Source organism: Eptesicus fuscus, chromosome 6 (assembly GCF_027574615.1).
Source record: "Eptesicus fuscus isolate TK198812 chromosome 6, DD_ASM_mEF_20220401, whole genome shotgun sequence".
Taxonomy (NCBI): Eukaryota; Metazoa; Chordata; class Mammalia; order Chiroptera; family Vespertilionidae; genus Eptesicus; species Eptesicus fuscus.
The window spans coordinates 105,901,029-105,912,314 of NC_072478.1; the positions used below are offsets into that span (position 1 = coordinate 105,901,029).

General features: G+C 59.9%; 1 protein-coding gene across 2 annotated transcripts in view; it reads right to left on the bottom strand.

Moving 5' to 3' along the window:
* The window catches only part of GRID2IP (Grid2 interacting protein), a 30,000-nt gene extending 22,014 nt beyond the window's left edge, over positions 1-7,986 (bottom strand). The window contains exons 1-2 of one of the 2 annotated variants that reach the window (XM_054718173.1): positions 7,573-7,986; positions 4,244-4,398 (exon numbers count right to left, since the gene is read on the bottom strand). In XM_054718173.1, the coding sequence (XP_054574148.1) occupies positions 4,244-4,398; positions 7,573-7,986 (569 nt within the window). Of the gene's footprint in view, positions 1-2,858; positions 2,873-4,243; positions 4,399-7,572 lie in introns of those variants that run through there. The other variant, XM_054718175.1, reaches the window with a different exon arrangement.
* Positions 7,987-11,286: the final 3,300 nt, after the last annotated feature.

Consider the following 11,286-nt stretch of genomic DNA (forward strand, 5'->3'; position numbering starts at 1 on the left):
GCATTTGTGGGTGGCGGCCCGGGGTGCCGCTGAACATCCTACAACGTACAGCACAGCCACCCACAACGGAGGGTTATTGGGCCCCAGATGTCAGTACGGCCATGGCCGAGAAACCACTCTGGGGAGAAAGATGGTCCCCAGGGGAAACCACGCGAAATGCCCGCCACTGCCAGCCACGCAGCGTCAGAAATCTCCCAATAACTGCATTGCGGGGCCCCTGACCCTGGTTCCAGCAGGAGAGGGTGAAGGAGGTGAGAGTCCCTCACCCCCCACCCCCAGGTTCTCAGCTCCCCTCTTTCTGTTTGGGTGGTCGACACACAAGGCCATATACCAGCGATGTCAACCTTTTCCATCTCATGGCACACAGACGGATGACTAATGTGCCGATCTGACAGGTTTGATTCATTCACACCAGATGGCCACTGTGTTGGCTGTTGTCATTTTTTTTTTATTTAACAATTTAAGGGAAAGGAGGTCAGTGCCCCTGACTGAACAGTCAGGTGTTGCATGTTTTAAAAATTCTTGCGGCACACGGGTTGAAAATCGCTGCCATATACAGACGACGGGTCACATAATTGTACACCTGAAACCTATATAGTTTTCTTAACCAATATCACCCCAATCACCGAGATAACCTCTTTTCTGCGTGTAGGTGGCAGAGTTCACTTATGCTGTTTCCCACCAAGAACCCTGCTGGGGGACACACGTGGGTATTCCCAACCCCCTTTCACAGGTAAACGGCAGAGGTCAGTGAACCTGCTCAAGGTCGAGCAGCCAGCCAGTGGATTTGGGTTCGAGCTAGGTCTGTCGGGATCCTACATTCCAGCTCCCTCCACCACCTCTGTTGCTCCCCCGGCCCCACCCCCATGCCTGCCCCTCCCTCTCCTTCCATATTTCCTGAAACACTAGCAGACACCACCCACCCCCCCACCCCAATAGGACTTGGCATTCCTGTTCCCTCCTAACCACGTCACACTTTCCAAACTGCCTGGTCTGTCCTAATTAGAAAGCCATTTCATGGCCTCATCACGCGGGGATCCCTTTGGGGACAGACCCAAATTAGGCTGCAGCCTCGGAATTAGCTGCTGCGCCAAAGGAAGATGAGCCCCTGGCTGGCGCTGCTGGCGAGGGCCTGAATCCCCCAGACCAGTGGTCGGCAAACTCATTAGCCAACAGAGCCAAATATCAACAGGACAACGATTGAAATTTCTTTTGAGAGCCAAGTTTTTTAAACTTAAACTTCTTCTAACGCCACTTCTTCAAAATAGACTCGCCCAGGCCGTGGTATTTTGTGGAAGAGCCACACGCAAGGGGCCAAAGAGCCGCGTGTGGCTCGCGAGCCGCAGTTTGCCGGCCACGGCCCCAGACGGCCCTGCTGGCCCGAGGACGCAGGGATGGTGCGCATGTGCACCATCTATGTGGTCGCCACCAGCCACGTGTGGCCACGGAGCACTTGGACTGTGGCTAGCACGCCCTAGTGAGACCGGGACGCTGAATTGAAACCTTTATCTGGCACGCAGGCAATTTCACTGTCTAAGGAGCAACACGTGGCCAGTGGCCGCTGAGCTGCACGGCCCAGCCTCCCGGCCTCCCTGCTCCTTCTCCTTTCCCCCTAAGTGTCTGTTGTAGCCACTGGGCCCACCTCTTGGTCTGAGTGGGTTCCAGCCTCTGTTGAGCTCTGACGTGTCACACACACACACACACACACACACACACACACACCCTCACTGCTACCCTTGGCTGCCCAACCTCTCATTTAAACCTGGTCTCTCACTGATGGGGGAGGGGAGGTCCCCAGGGCCACACTGTAGCTCCTAATGGCCTTTTACCCCATGTAGGATGGGTCACCCTGGGCACTGTTGGGTACGCAGTGTTGGTCCCCGTAGGCCTGGGGGACGCTGCCCTTCCTTGGGTGCTCACGACTCCACCCCTGGGGCTAGGTGCCTGGCCCTGAGGAACACCCCTCGGGGACTGTCTTCCCACCTCCACAGGACACACTGCCAGACCCCGCCAGTCACTGTCTGAGCCGCAGACTAGCACCTGCTGCCTCCTCCTGGGGGCCTGCCCGGACTGCCCTGCAGATTCAGCCCTGGGCTGGCACTCAGCCCTCGGAATCACAGATAAACGTGTCTGAGCCTCCTTCACACCCCCCTGCTCCCTGGGGAACGCCCGGCACGGATCGCTGTATCCCAGGCCACCAGGGCCTGGGGGTGGGGTAGGGAGGTGGGGGTGGGGGTGGCTGAAGCCGCGCTGTCAGGGTAGCCCAGCTGGGCCCCGCCCCCTCCTCCACAGCCTCCCCAATTTTCCTGTCGCACTTCACTCGCGCTGACAGCAGAGGCTGCTGTTTCATCCTCCCCAGCGGCGCCCCGGGGGTGCTGCCTGCGGGCACGGGCTTCCCCGGGCGCCCCGGTTCCCGCTCCCCGGCTCTCAGCCGCGTGCTCTCCAGGGGCGCCTCCCGCCCCGGCTCTCCCGGACCCGCCGCCGGCCGGCCGCTCGGAGGCAGCTGCGGAGGGAGAGGCAGCGGGCGCGGGGCCGGTCCCGGAGGCAGACAGGCTGGCCCGGCAGAGGCGGCGGGGACAGACGCCAGGGCAGCACCGGAGGGAGCGAAGGGTCCGAGCGGCCTCGGGGGAGGCTGGCAGCTCGCAGGCGGGAGGCGCGTGCCAGCTTCCCAGGGGCCGGCCCGCGCGCCCTCGCCCTCGGCCCAGCCCCGTGGAGAGGGGCGCGGCGGGGGGCTGCCTCCATCCCCGCCCCGGGGAGCCCCGGCGCCGGCACCACGTCTCCGCGGCCAATTCGGCTCCAGAAATAACTTTTTCTTTCCGCTCCGGATCCTCCCGGCGAGGGGCGGGCCCCCAACTCACCCCAGGCAGCTCATGGTGGCCTCGCTCGCCGGCCTGCGCGCCGCTGCGGACCCAGAGGCTGCGCCCGCCGGGGTGGGGGCGGGGGTGGCCAACGCCGTCGCTGACATTGGCCAGGCCCAGAGGGAGGGGCAGGCTTCGGGGTGACTGGCAGCGAGGGGAGAGGGCGGGCTGAGCCCAGGAAGGGTGGGGGGTGGGGAGTAGGGGAGCAGTCGCTGGCTGGGGAGTGGGGTGGGGAGAGTCCCGCAGGATCCGGGTGGGGAAGGCGCCACTCGGGCCCAGGGGGGCAGGTGCAAGCTGGGCAAGCAGGGCAGGGGCGCCCCTGGCGGGAAAGGCAGGGGGGCGTGGAGGGGGCTCAGGAGATTCCCCGGGTGCTCCGGGTGCCGGCCCACTAATTTAATTATATATACTAGAGGCCCAGTGCATGAAATTCGTGCACTCCCAGGGGTCCCTCAGCCCAGCGCAGTCCGGGAGCCCTCGGGGGATGTCCGACTGCCGGGTTAGGCCCGCTCCCCCACACTGGCAGTCAGAACACCCTTAGCCCTGCTGTGGAGGTGAGAGGCTCCCGCCACCATTGCTGCGCTCGCCAGCTGTGAGCCCAGCTCAGGGCTTCTGGCTGAGCGGCGCTCCCCCTGTGGGAGCGCACTGACCACCAGGGGGCAGCTCCTGCATTGAGCGTCTGCCCCCTGGTGGTCAGTGTGCGTCACAGCAACTGGTTGTTCCTCCGTTTGGTCAATTTGCATATTAGCCTTTTATTATATAGGATTTCCTGAGGAATAAACTTAGAGGGTCCAACGCTGAGCAGAAGAGCAGGAAGTGTGACCTGGTTCACATTCCCGTACCTGCCACTCAGTTGCTGTGTGACTTTGGGCCAGTCTCTTAACCTCTCTGAGCCTCAGTCTGCCTCTGAAATGGGAATAAGTGTTCCTGGGACCTTGGTGCACGGCTGGCATCATCAGAGAGCAGAGAGCGCCCCCTGGGGGACAGGTGCCAGGAGTGCACAGCCCGGGACTCCACACTGCGCCACTGCTGTCTCCTATAGAGCTGGGACTGTCTGGGTATCCTGCTGGTTTCTGTGGCCTGGGTTTGGGGATAGAGCAGGGCAGGCTCTGACTTGGGATCAGAGAGCGGGTCCCCGCTGTGCGGGTCTCAGCCCAGCAGCTGCCAGCCCTTTCCTTCTCAATCGAAGTGATGCCCTGGCATTGGGCAGAGCCAACGGGCGCCCTTCTCAGGGTCCCTGCTCACCTTTGCTCTGGGGCTGGAGGGGTGTTGGGGTCCGGTTCAGGAGCAGGCCACACAGCAGCAGCAGCGCCTGGGTGGCCGTGGGACCGCGGGCACCCCTGAGCGGGACACACCCCGCCTGCCCATCCTGCCTCAGACCGAGGTACCTGAGGTTGTCCAGGAGGGGCCCTCGGGCCTCGCGGGGCAGGGCCAGGGAGAGCGCCCCCACCAGGTCATCCACCCGCTGCTCGGCCGCGAACTGCTTCAGTGCAGCGAACACCTGCTCCTTGGCAGTGGGCTGGTCTCCCAGGATCTCGTCCACCTGCAAGGAGGGGCCTGTGAGTGATCTCAGGGGGCCCGGGCAGACGGGCGGGGAATGGATCGCCCCTCCCTCCTTCCCTCCCTCAGTTTACCTGCTGGATGGCTGCTGGGAGCAGCGCTGCCTGAGCCCAGCAGCAGCTCTTTACCCAAATCACTCCCTGCGAGACCTCCACAGCCCTGCGGCGCGGGCATGGCTACGACCCTCTCCTTACATCTAAGGAAACGGAGGCTGGCAGAGGCCAAGGGGACTTGCCCAAGGTCATGGGGTCAGGACTCAAGCCCAGGGACAGCCCTCCGGCTGAAGAGTGTCCGGACGGAAGGAGTCAGCACAGAGCTTCCATGTGTGCCCGGCCTCAGTCACGGCTAGTTACTGTCATTCCACCACATCTGCCTTCCACCCGCTCGCTGAGGTCGCAGAGAACATTCTGGCTCCACAGAATCCCTGGAGCGCACTTAGCTCTGAATTTTGACGCCTTCAGCGCTCTCCCTGGATGTCTGTTTGCTTTGTCTTTGTGTACAAACCAGCTGAAGCTAATCTACTCAGAGGACTCTGTGCGGCCGTGGAAATGGGCACGTGGACGTTCAGGGGGAGAGAGTTGTAGTTTCTTGGCTGAACGAAAGGAAGACCCCCAATGAGGTGGGGGCAGTGCCCTGCCGATTACGTTGCAGCCTCGGCCGGTAGGGAGCTGGCCCAGGGCTTTGGCTCTTCAGGATGGGAGATGTGGCGACAGCAGGGCTTGCTCAGGGCGGTGCGGGCCCTCAGGATGCCCTTTATTTTCTTGGCCCAGCACTGCCTACACCCGCTCTCTCCACTCAACTGCCCCTCCCCAGCCGCCTCCTGCAGCTCCTGACAGCGCTGGGACTAGGACCCCACGCGGTGATTTCAGCCCAGAGCGGGCTCCTGAGCCTCAGGACCGTATAGCCAACTGCTTCCTCCCTGGTGGCACAAGGGCGTGCAAGGGGCTCTCCAGTGGGGCTGACACAGGGGCGCGGGGCATTGGAAGGCACCAGGAGGACAGGTTCTGGGGTGCCTGAGGCCTAGCACAGGCACACCCCCAGCCCGAGGCCTTACTCCTGCCCGGCCCCCAGCACAGGGCCTGGCACAGAGCAGGCTCAGCGGCTGTTTGTGGAGCCCTTTCTCACGCTGCATGTCCTGCAGCCCCCGTGCCGGCCTCAGTGTCCCTGTCCTCCTGTACCCCCATGCTGAGCAATGGGGCTGGCTGTGAAATCAAAGTCAGCGGCAGCCCCGGTTCAAAGGCGAGCATGGCTGGCTGGGCAGACGCTTTATGTAAGAAAGAGGAAAAAATAGGCGCTCCCTCCCGGGGCTGGGCTGCAGCGGTTTTGGTGTCAGCTATTACCCAGCCTCTCTCAACCTACATCTAAGCACCAGACGCCATCACGGGACACTAATGGGCTTTCTGTTTAACATCAGGTTCTTCAAGGAGGAAAAACTGGGGCAGGAGGGTGTGGCGAGGACCCGGGAGCCGATTGCTGAAGGCCAGCGGGGGGCTCCGCAGATGCCCTGGATCTGCCCGAGGCAGTCTTTCCTGGGATTTGTCTCAGCTTTTGGAGGTGCTTGGTGAGCCCTCACAAGAACCCACCACTTCCTGTGCCCTCTGCGGGGGGCCACCCAGCCCTGCTTCCTCGGCCGTGTCTGCGTGGCCACCCTGTCCTTCTGGGGGCTCTGATCACGCCCCTTTCCGACTTTCCAGGGGTTGGATGGAGTCTGGGAAGGCCTTTGGTTCTACAGCAGGTCACCTGGATTACAGCAGACATTGCTAGTTGCTACAGTCTGAAGGTTTGTGTCCCCCCCACCAAAAAAAAAAATTCACATGTTGAAAACCTAATGTCCAATGTGGCGGTATTAGGAGGTGGGGCCTTTGGGAGGTGATTAGGTCCTGAGGGTGGGGCCTTCACAAATGGCATTAGTGCCCTTATTTTTTACAATATATTTTTATTGATTTCAGAGAGGAAGGGAGAGGGAGAGAGAGATAGAAACATCCATGATGAGAGAGAATCGTTGACTGGTTGCCTCCTGCACGCCCCCTACTGGGAATCGAGCCCGCAACCAAGGTACATGCCCTTGACCGGAATTGAACCCGGGATCCTTCAGTCCGCAGGCCGACGCTCTATCCACTGAGCCAAACCAGCCAGGGCAATGTGCCCTTATAAAAGAGACCCCAGAGAGCGCCCGAGCGCTGTCCATCATGCGAGGACACATGTGAAGACCACAGCTCAGAAGAGGGACCTCACCGCACCATGCTGGCACCCTGAGCTCAGACTGCCGTCCTCAGACTGTGAGAAATACATTCCCGGTGTGTGTAAGCCGCCTGGTCTTGGTATTTTGCTACAGCAGCCCGAGTGGTTTACGACACTACGTTAGTCAGACAGGCAAGAGAAAGAATGATTAACGTCTATGCACACGTGGGTGAGAGTCACAGATATAATGTCGAACACAGGCAGCCCGGCACCACAGAGTGCGTGTTGCGTAATTCCATTTCTTTGACGGTCACAGATGCAAAATCATCCGTGACGATGAAGTCAGAATAGCAGCTGCTTCTCGCCAGGGCGGAGAGACGGGGGCGCATAGGAACCTCCCGGGTGCGGGAATCGTCTGTGTTCTACATTCTATTGTCTGTACTCGATTCGTCTGTATTTTGGTCAGGGTGAAGTGGTCACAAAGGCGTGTTCACAGGTACAATGCATTGAGCTGTTCACTTAATACACTTTACTGTATACCTCAGGGGGAAAGAAACGCAACCTTCACAAATCAAACGAGCGCAAGTCCATTAGGTGCACACATAGGACATTATCATGTTTCTCATAGCTCTGTCCCTGGCACAGTCCTCAGCTCCAGGTTTGGGAGCCACGCCCTCCAGGCCCACTCTAGGCCCCGACGTGCCCTGCCCACATGAGCCAAACCCCGCCCACACAATACAAACCCCGCCCACATAACCAAAACCCCGCCCACCGCTCCAAACCCCGCCCACACGAGCCAAAACCCCGCCCACACAATACAAACCCTGCCCACACGGGCCAAATCCCGCCCACACAATCAAAACCCCGCCCACCGCTCCAAACCCCGCCCACACGAGCCAAACCCCGCCCACATAATACAAACCCTGCCCACACGAGCTAAACCCCGCCCACACGAGCCAAACCCCGCCCACCCTACCTTGCGGCTGAACTCCTGGGCCTTGCGCCTGCGTTCTCGGTGCACGGCGTCGGGGCGCTTGCGACCCGCCAGGCGCAGCAGCTCGCGGCCCAGGGAGAGGCCGCGGCCGGGGCGCGGAGGCCGCAGGGCCGTGGACGCGGGCGCGGAGCCGCCCCCCGCGCCGGGGCCGCCGTCGGGGCCGGGGAGCACGCCGAGGCTGGGCGGCACGCGCGGGCAGCGCCGGGCCAGGCGCACGAGGCGCTCGCGGCTCAGGCCGCCCACCGCCAGCCCCTCCACCTCCAGGATCTGGTCCCCGGGCCGCAGTCCCCCGGCGTGCGCGCTGCTCCCCTCGGCCACCTCCAGGACGAAGCAGGGGCCGGAGCCGCCCAGCCGGAAGCCGAAGTCCTCGGGCCAGCCCTGGTTGGTGGCCGGCATGGCGGCGGTGGCAGTGCGCCTGGAGAGGGGGAGACAGCACGGGGATTTCTGTCGGCGCCCAGGCTTCTGGCAGGGCTGGCTGGGCTGTCTGGGGGCTCGGGAGGGAGGCATCCCAGGGCTCCCCATCCCCGAATATTGAGTGCGGCCCCCCCCCCCCCCCACGTTTGCTCACCTTCCTTACCGGTGACTGCAGGGCCGCAGGGCCAGAACACAGTGCTTGCAGAACAGCCAGCGACACCCGCTTGCTGCTGGCCCTCTGCTGCTGGGGCCTTGGCTTCAGTTACCGCTGCGCCCAGGGTGACAGCTGGAGTTTCTAAGGCAAAGTGATCCTCTGAGTAACCCGAGAAGGCCCCAGTTACCAGGGGGCCCAGCAGGATGCTGGACAGCTTGGCCAGGGCCCAGAGTGGCCAGCCCCTGCTGCCTGGTCCTGGGGGTGAGCTGGGCCCCCTCCCCTCCCCGGGGGCAGGAATGAAGACTGACTGGAGCTGGGCCCTGGGCCTGGTTCCCCCATCATTCACAGAGCTTGGCAGGTGGATCCAGAGAATTCAGCTGGGTTGTTTTGGGGTGAGGGTTGTCCCCAGGCCAAGGGCGCTGATGAGGTTCAATAGGGCATAGGGATTCTGTCCCCCAGAAAACACCACAGAGCCCCACAGGCCAGGTTGTCTTGGCGGGGAAAGGGAGAGCCAGGCCAGAAAAAAAAAAGTCCAGGTGGAGGAAAAGATGCTGATTTAAGTGATTTTGGAAATGGAGCCTGAAAAACGGAAGGCCAAAGGAGCTGCACAGACTCGGAGTGCCTCCAGTGGGTCAGGCTGCTTCCGGTGGATACAGGTTAGCAGTTCCGGAATCACACCACGGGGCACTCTGGCCTTGGACAGCGAGGGAAGTGGATCGAGGGAGCCGTGTTTGTCTCTTGGAGTGGGAGGTTACCGCCCAGCAGAGCGGGGACGCGGGAATGATCCCTGTGGTCCTGGACTGGCTTCCTGACCTGCCGATGGGCGCACGGAGAACTGGTCACAGGTGTGTGTGCGTCCACAGGCCAGTGTCTGAACGCACACACACCTGTTCGCTTGCTCCGTCCGCAGCCGGGGCCTCGACGCAAGGACACCCCGCGGCAGCGAGCCCATCCCGTGCCACGTCTTGGTTTCCCCGTCACTTCCCAAGGAGAGTTGGAGAAATGACGGACTCTAGGGCTTGAGCAGGAAACATGCAAGATGAGCCTGGAGCATCTTCTCTTTTTTAAAAAAATGTTTTATTGATTTTTCACAGAGAGGAAGGGAGAGGATAGAGAGTTAGAAACATCGACCAGCTGCCTCCTGCACGCCCCCTACTGGGGATGTGCCCGCAACCAAGGTACATGCCCTTGACCAGAATCGAACCTGGGACCCTTCAGTCCGCAGGCCGACGCTCTATCCACTGAGCCAAACCTGTCAGGGCTGGAGCATCTTCTAAGGCCAGAGAGTAGGGAAGTGCCACACACACACACACACACACACACACACACGCACACACACACACACTGTCCGAGGGGCACGGGAGCCAACCGAAAATGCTCCCGAAGGCCGACGCTGCAACAAGCAGAGCAACAAAATACCACAGTGTCGGATTATAACCCAAAGTAGGAAGTACACATCCACCCGTCCACCCTGGCACCGGCCACTGGTTAAATAAGTGAGGAAGGGAGACCTATCTCCACGCCGAGGAATTCCAAGTGATTCACAGAGCGACAGGAGCTGGGGCACGGCCCCGCCCACCAGTGTGGGCTGCACATGTGACTTCCTGCCAGGGGGACAGTGGGAAGGGGTGGGGGAGGGAGTACCGGGACAGTGGACAAACCCGGTAAGCATGACCCCAGCCGGTGATCAAGGTCAACGTCAGCAGGATGAATCAGGGTGGCGGCATGTACCCTTCGTTTGATGGAATAGAACGCCACTGTGCTCCTGTGGTTTTCCCCCCAATAACCCATCACCAGTCTAACGATGAGGACCCCGTCAAGTAAGCCCACAGGGAGGGGCTCCCCGAAAATACCCGGCTCTTCAAAACTCAAGGTCATCCAAAACAAGGGAAGTCTGAGAAACGGGCAGAGGTGAAGGGAGCCTCAGGAGCCCTCGCTGGTTTGGCTCAGATAGAGCGTCAGCCCTGCGGACTGAAGGGTCCCGGGTTCCATTCCAGTCAAGGGCACATGCTTTGGTTGCGGGCTCGATCCCAGGCCCTGGTTGGGACACGGACGGGAGCCAACTAATTGACATATCGATGTTTCTCTCTATGTGTCTCTCCCAGTTTCTTCCACTCTCTCTAAAAATTAATGGGAAAATATCCTCAGGTGAGGGTTAACAGAGAGAGAGAGAGAGAGAGAGAAGACCTAATGACCAAATGCGATGAGGGATCCTGGTAGGATCCTGGGACGGCGAAAAAACATTCATTGGGTAAAAATATAAGGAAACCTGAGTCGGCTAATAATAATGGACCAACATGAGTTCCTTGGATGACAAATGTGCCCCAGTAAGACATGGGGTGCAGGGTGGAAGGGAACTCTGCCCTCCCTTCGTGACTTTTCTGCAGATTTAAACTATTCTAAAATGAAAGTCTATTTTTAAACCCTCTTCTTAGGGTGTGGGGGATGGGGATGAGATAGACCAGAAGATATTCTTAGTAGGTCAGCATGATTGAGCTGGCTGCTTTCCAGAGTTCGCTTTACCCAGAGGGGTGAGTGCGTGAGTGTGCGTGTGCATGTGCGCGCGCGTGTGTGTGTGTGTGTGTGTGATGTGTCCATATGTGTCCTCTCGACTCACCTACATAATAGATTCTGCTGGAGAGCTTACAATATATCTTCATATTAAAAAGAAAAGAGTCCTAGCAGGTTTGGCTCAGTGGACAGAGCGTCAGCCTGTGGACTTAAGGGTCCCAGGTTCCATTCTGGTCAAGAGCACATATACCTCAGTTGCAGGCTCCTCCCCGGCCAGGGCCCTGGTCAGGGCATGTGCAGGAGGCAAGCAATCGACGTGTCTCTCTCACATCCATGTTTCTCTCTCTCTCCTCCCCTCCCTTCCACTCTCTCTAAAAATCAATGGAAAAATAACCTCAGGTGAGGATTAACAAACAAACAAACAACAAAAAACCATAAATACCACACCAACAGGCTTCAGCTTAAACATTACTTACTTGGCTGTGCCAATAACCAACAGTGCTCAGCACACAGTTACTCACTAAGCACCTGAATGAGTGAATGAATGAATGAATGAAATCAGACTCCTTTTCACATCCCGAGCGCCCCCTACTGTTCCTCCACGGTACCCATCAAAG